At 42.3% G+C, this 6,616-nt stretch overlaps 1 protein-coding gene across 1 annotated transcript in view; it reads left to right on the plus strand.

Annotated features, from left to right (window-relative positions):
* Window positions 1-2,386: 2,386 nt before the first annotated feature.
* The window catches only part of LOC119585761, an 11,955-nt gene continuing 7,725 nt past the window's right edge, over window positions 2,387-6,616 (plus strand). The window contains exons 1-2 of the mRNA XM_037934473.1: window positions 2,387-2,544; window positions 4,396-4,421. Of these exons, the coding sequence (XP_037790401.1) occupies window positions 2,387-2,544; window positions 4,396-4,421 (184 nt within the window). The remainder of the gene's footprint in view (window positions 2,545-4,395; window positions 4,422-6,616) is intronic.

Below are 6,616 nucleotides of genomic sequence, written 5' to 3' on the forward strand. Positions count from 1 at the left end.
TTTTATAAGTGACCGTTAATTCTTTACAATAGATATATTCCTTTTGAACCGGATGCGTTTTACGTCTCATAAGCCAGATTCTCTTTACGGGCCGTGAATCACTCCACTCGCAGGGCAGTATTTCGCCTCGGTTTGTCTTCACTCACATCCTGATCCGAAAGCAGACAAGAAAACCTTCTTCCCCCGGTCTCCCACGCCGATTACATAGTCCTCACTTTCCCCGGAGTCTGTGGGCTCGTCCCCTCGCGCTTGCCCTCGCCTCGCTCCCCTCGCGCGCCGCTGCTCCAGCTGTCTCCTCGCCCGCGTCGCCCACGGGAGCGCTCTTCCTCCCTTCCTCGTGCTTCTCCTTTCCTTTCCTCCTCCTTCTCCCCCCCTCCTCCTCCCCCTCCTCCTCCTCCTCCCTCCTCCTCCTCCTCCTCCTCCTCCTCCTCCTCCCCCCTCCTCCTCCTCTTTCGCGAGTATCTTTCGTTTTTTTCAAGTCTTTTAGATGTCTTATGCTCTGCTTTTTGTTCTGTATATCTTGCTGGTCTCTCATCTTATCATTTATTTCGTTTGGTTCGTAGTAGCACTGTTTCACTTATGCCCTCTTATTTCCTTTCGTTTTGATTCTCCCTTTTTTCTACATATTTTCTTTTTTTCTCCTTCGTGCACCTCCATCCTCCTCGTCCTTTTCTCGCTCTCCCCAAGTCACGTCCTGTAATCAAGCTGGAGTGTAAAACCTGTCGTATAAAGCACACATCCCCCCAAAGTATCGCAACTTTCGCTCTCTTGAAACCATATTTTTATAGACTCTCTTTTCCCTTCTTCGCCTCCTCCTCTTGGCGTACCTTCGTCTTGTTTTTTTGTTTTTTTTTGTCCTTTGCCTTCTTGCTTTCTTTCTGAAAAAAAGGAAAAAGAAACAAATTTACTTACACTTTTTGAATACTTTGGGACCTTAATTTCGTTTCCGCCAGCTTCTCTCTTCACTGCCTTTTGATTGGTTCATTTGCATTCATTTGCTTCTGCTCTACTATATTTTTATTTTTTATATAGTAACGATATCAAATGACTCAGTACATCTTTCCTGAGTATAGAACTTGCATAATATAATTAATAAAAGAAAACTGGGGAGAGGAGGGGTGGGGGGGGTCTTACTTTCTTGAGTCCAGTATCCATCTCCCGCGTGGGCTGTGAAGTCAGACAGACAGACACATCGATTTGATAATGCACAAGTGAACGGAGAGTCTAATTGAACAGTAGCTGACGGTATTGAGGAATAAAGATTAAGGATAAAGAAAAAAAACTGAGTCAAGTAAAACAAGATAAATTGGGTAGATAAAAAAGGTAGAAAAAAATCCCAAAGGTATGACAGTATTGCGTCCCTTACTAAGACATCCTTACAGTCGAATAAATGCAGGGAAACTCAGTAGCTAAGCTTCAGCCAGTTAGACGGGCGAGGAGTTCGACGCGACCAGCAAGTGTGAAGTGACGCAGCGCTTTCGAGCTATCGCAGCGCGCCCTCGTCGGCTCTACACCGCCGCCTCGCCTCGCCCTGTAATCAGATAACGACGAATGTATCACGAAATCCTGCCTGGTTCGCCGGCTACTGTGCGCTGGTCAGACTGCCTCAGCCGAGGGGGCGACAGTGGGGGCAGGGGGGGGGGTTGAGGTGTGGGGGGAGGGGGAAGAGGTTGAGGTGGGGGGTTTTGTTTCTTGTGCTTTTGGGGTTGATGCTGGTAGTGTGGTATGGGTGTTGGTACCTTTGTTGGTGTGACTGATATCAACATTTTAATTTTCATTTCCGTCATCATCATCATTTTCAACATCACAGACGTTCGTCGTCAACATCATCAGCATCATCTGTTACTATTCCCACCACATCACCGCCATCCTACTTATCTTCAGTGTAAATGTCATCGTCATTGTCAAATTAACAACTGCTACTTTTGCATTGTTATTATAATAATTGTAAATTCTGTCTAGAAACTACAAAAAAAAAAGTTTAATAATAAAATTATCTATAGTCTTTCAATGATGCAATTCCAACATACCCGTCTCACTACGTATTCTTCTTATCATTTCATCCAAACGTACGTAGGTTACTCATTCAGCCCTGACTCAACCTGACTCATTCACTCACAATCACACTCGCACTCTCACTCACTCATAATCGCACTCGTTTACTCAATCATTCACTTTCACTCACAATCACATTTACACTCACCGACTCATTCATTCAGATCAGTCACTCACAACCAGAACCTCATGAACACAGAGTCACTCACTGCACTACCTCCGCCCAAAGGGAAGACCACCGGGCGTTCCCTCAAAACACACTCGCACACCTCCCGTTATAATGCACGTCAACACAGAAGATAATGAGTGTTTACAGTGATCTGGAGTATTCATGGTGTCTTATGGTGTACCTGCACTGACTAATGAGATCGTATCCTTCCCCCCAGAATCCGGCGTGGGCGGTGGGATGATCGGCGTACTCGTGGGCGTGGCGCTGATCTCCGCAGTGGTGGGCGCTGCTGTTATGGTCGTCCTGCTGAGGTGCCGCAAGTAAGTTGATGGTGTTTTTGTTGTTGTTATAATGGTGTAAGGCCAAGAGGCAGCGTGGGTAGGATATAGGGATTGGGGAGGGGGTGGAGGGATGGTCAGATAAATCATTATCTGTATCTATATCCATATTATATTATATCAGTATTTCTATCTATATATGTGTGTGTGTGTGTGTGTGTACCACACAACCACACAAAACACACACACACACACACACACACAAAACACAAAACACCACACACACACACACACACACACACACACAACAATATATAATAAATATATAGATAATATATATATATATATATAATATAATATATTATATGTATATATAACATATATATAATATATAATAAAATACATATATAAAATAATGTATATATATATATAATATATAAATATAAAATATATATTAAAATTTTTTTTTTTTTTTTTATTTTTTTTTTTTTTTTTTTTTAAAAAAACACACAACACACACACACACACACACACACACACACACACACACACACACACACACAACACACACACAATATATAATATATATAAAATATATTAATATATAATATATATATGTATTTTATTTTTTTTTTTTTTTTTTTTTGTTTTTAAATTTATATTTTATATTTTATATATATATTTTATATCTATTATATATATATTATATATATTTTTTTTTTTTTTTTTTTTTTTTTTTTTTTTTTAAAAAAAAAACCAATACAAAAAACAAAACACAAAAGCACCAAAAAACCAACCATATTAATTTTATATTATATAATAATTAATTTACCCCAATCACAACATTTAAACAAATAACTGTATATGTTATTCTATCTATTAAATTCTTTAAACTATTTTACTTTATCTAAATTTTTCTATTATCTATCATCATCATTATAATATTTGTAAAATAATAAAAAAATTAATATATTAGAAAATATATTAATAAATCAGATTGTTTGGTTTTGTGTTTGGGGTGTTTGGGGGTTTTTTGGGTTTGTTTTTTTGGGATAAATATATATATATATATAATATATATATTATATATATATATATTATATATATATAGATAAAAGAATCCACTTTTTCAAGTAAATAGGACACTTGAAAGGTTATTAAGAAAAAGAGTTGCTAAAAGGTTGCGACGTTGTCCCGGCAAAAAGGGTGGGGGGGGGGGAAGGAACTAGGGTGGCTTCGGTGCGTTAGTCACCTTTTCGGGTTCCATTACCTGGCGGCGCTAAGGGTGCCCGTGGTTTTACCCCCCTTTTTGGGGAGCCACGGGGGTTCTTTTCTTTTTTGGGGTTTCCTTGTTGGTCTGTTTGTATTATGCGTATTATAACCCTCGTGCTACATCACAAACACGCACAAAAACTTCATACGGTATAGACTACTGCGGGAATGCGCCACCAGTTCACAATACACACACCCACACACACATACTTCTACATAATAAAAAACATCTGCATTGCAAATCCAAATCATACTCCTACTAATACATACAACATACTACATACATACTAATACAAAACAATACATTCATCAAATTTGAAATAAGCACGCTCGGTACAGTCTTCAAATTAAAAATAATTTTTGCACACTGTATAATTTGCACAAATCGATGGTAATCAAAAGAACTTACCTCTTCATATATAAATGGTGCCATTCTTGGTATTTTGGCCTCTGCTCACACCCCTTTGCAAAAGGTTTGGGTTTTCTTAAGCTTTGCTTTTTCCCTTGTAAATAGGTTTTGAAATATGCGAATGTTATGCATATATTATCAAAGCCTTTAGAGAAAGCATAATTACCTTCGTTACGTATGATTTTAATACCTTTCTTCTTTTCTCCTTCCAGATTCAAGATCCTGCCGTCCGGTCGAGGTAAGGGGAGGAAATAGGGTAGGGGAGGGGGGGGAGGGGGGGAAAGGAAGGAGAGGGAAAGAGGGAAAGAGGGAGGGGAGAGGGAGGGGGAAAAAGGGGGGGGGAAAAGGGGGAGAGGGAAAAGGGGAAAAGGGGAGAAGGGAGAGGAGAGAAGGGAGAGAGAAAAGAGAAAAGGGAGAAAAAGGGGGAGGGGAAAAGGGAAGAGAGAGAGGAAGAGGAGGAGAGAAGGGAAGAGAGGGTGAGAGGGGGGGAGAGAGAGAGAGGAGGTCGGAGAGGGAGAGAAGAGAAGAAAAGAGGAAAATAAGGAAAAAGGGAAAAAAAAAGAAAAAATAAAAAATAAGAAAATCGAAAGATTACAAAAAAAAGAGAACTGGAAAAAAGAGACAATTTAAAAAAAGGAACCAAAAAAAGAATCAAAGAAACAAATCTGAATAAGTAACAGAATTATTACAAAAAAGTTCGAAAAAAACCAAAAACCCCCAACAGCACTCCACGTTCAGCAGCCACCGCCCCCTCTCCTTCCCTCCGTCCCTCCTCCTTCCCCTCCCCTTCCCTCCCTTTCTCCCCTCCCCGTCCTTCCCCTTTCCCTCCCTACCTCCCCCTCCCCTTTCTTCCCCTCTTCCCCCTTCCTCTCTCCCCGTCCCCTTCTTTCCCGTCTTCCTACCCCTGCCTCCCCCCCTCTCTCCTTCCTTCCCCTCTCCCCCTCCCCTCCCTTCCCCTCCTTCCCCTCCTCCCCCCCTCCCCTTCCACTCTTCTTCCCCTCTTTCCTTCCCCCCTTCCCCCCCCCTTCCCCCTCCTTTCCCCCCCCTCCCCCCCCTTTTCCCCCCCCCCTTTTTTTTCCCCCCCCCCCCCCCCAAGAAAACTCCCCCGGGGTGCGTTTTTTTCCCCCCCCTTTAAATCTTTGGAGAAGAAGAAAATTATAGTTATTGCTTAAGGAAGTCGCGGGGTTTGTGTTGAGTGTCCGGCTGCGTGCGTTTCTGGTGTAAGGGGAGAGGGGGGAGGGGAGGGGGAAGAGGGAGGGGGACATGGGTGGTGTAATAGGAGGGAGGAGGGAGGGAAGGGGAAAAAGGGAGAGGGGAAAAAGGGGAAGGAGGGGTGGGGGAGATAGGGAGGAATGGAGACTGTTTTTGACTATGATAGTGGGGAAAATGAGGGGAAATTTTTTTAAATTGTTATTAATACTATTGTTATGATTATGATAATGATACTTTTTCATACTTTCGTTATTCTCATCATCATCATCGCAATATCATCATAATGCATGTCATTGGTCCCGATAACGAAAAGACCGGCAGTTATAATGGTGATAATTTAGAGGTCGAAAAAGAAAGAAGAAAATTAAGCTGAAAGACAATAAAACTAGATATTGCGAAAGGTAGAAACTGATTTGATGCGACGAAGGTAGAGAGACCAAGGGAGTTTTAGACGGGCTGGGCGACGGGGCAATTAGAACAAACCGCAAGGATATATGTGATCTTGATGTAATCGTAGCCAATGATATCTTATCTAAACGGCTTATAATCCATAGCAATCTTATTAGTATTTGAGTAAAACAGGAAAGACTAATAATAATTGTCAAACAAACAGACCTTGCCAAAACGGGGCAAGTGGAATGTATCATTGTTAGAGAAAATGGCAAAAGTTAAGATGATAAGGAAGCGAAGCGGGAGGCGAATCCTGCGGCGGTTTTTCTCTCACCGAAGCCCGCTTCCGTCTGGTTCGGGGGGGGGGGGGGCACCTCGGAGCATTTTGAATTCAAATCTCGCGCTCTTCAACCGTCGCCGGATGTGTGAATCTGCATTTGCACGTGAACGGATGCTGTTGATCTAATTGAATCGTCAAGATCAAATTGCTCTCCGAGAAGACCAGCAGGAGATAAGTCACTTGAGTCCGAAAAGTCACCCTCGACCTTTTTCCAAATGTGGGGACAAAAAGGCCATAAAGTTTTAGTGTAGCGGCGCCGTTTCCCGCCGCCGCTGCCTCCCTCCGGTGGCACCGCGCCCTCCGACCCATGCAATATAAAACCGGGCCGCCAAGTCTTCTGCTCTTGCATTTGTAGGGGTGTCTGTGTATGTTATTCATTTCCTTCACTCTCCACTTTATTTCTAAGGCCGGGCGTTGTCTTCCTCCCGGTGCCTTCCCGGTGTGTTTCGACTCCGAAGCGAAACCTTTCTTCCACATGTTTTGGCCAAAGG

The sequence above is a fragment of the Penaeus monodon genome, chromosome 3 (genome assembly GCF_015228065.2).
Source record: "Penaeus monodon isolate SGIC_2016 chromosome 3, NSTDA_Pmon_1, whole genome shotgun sequence".
Classification (NCBI taxonomy): domain Eukaryota; kingdom Metazoa; phylum Arthropoda; class Malacostraca; order Decapoda; family Penaeidae; genus Penaeus; species Penaeus monodon.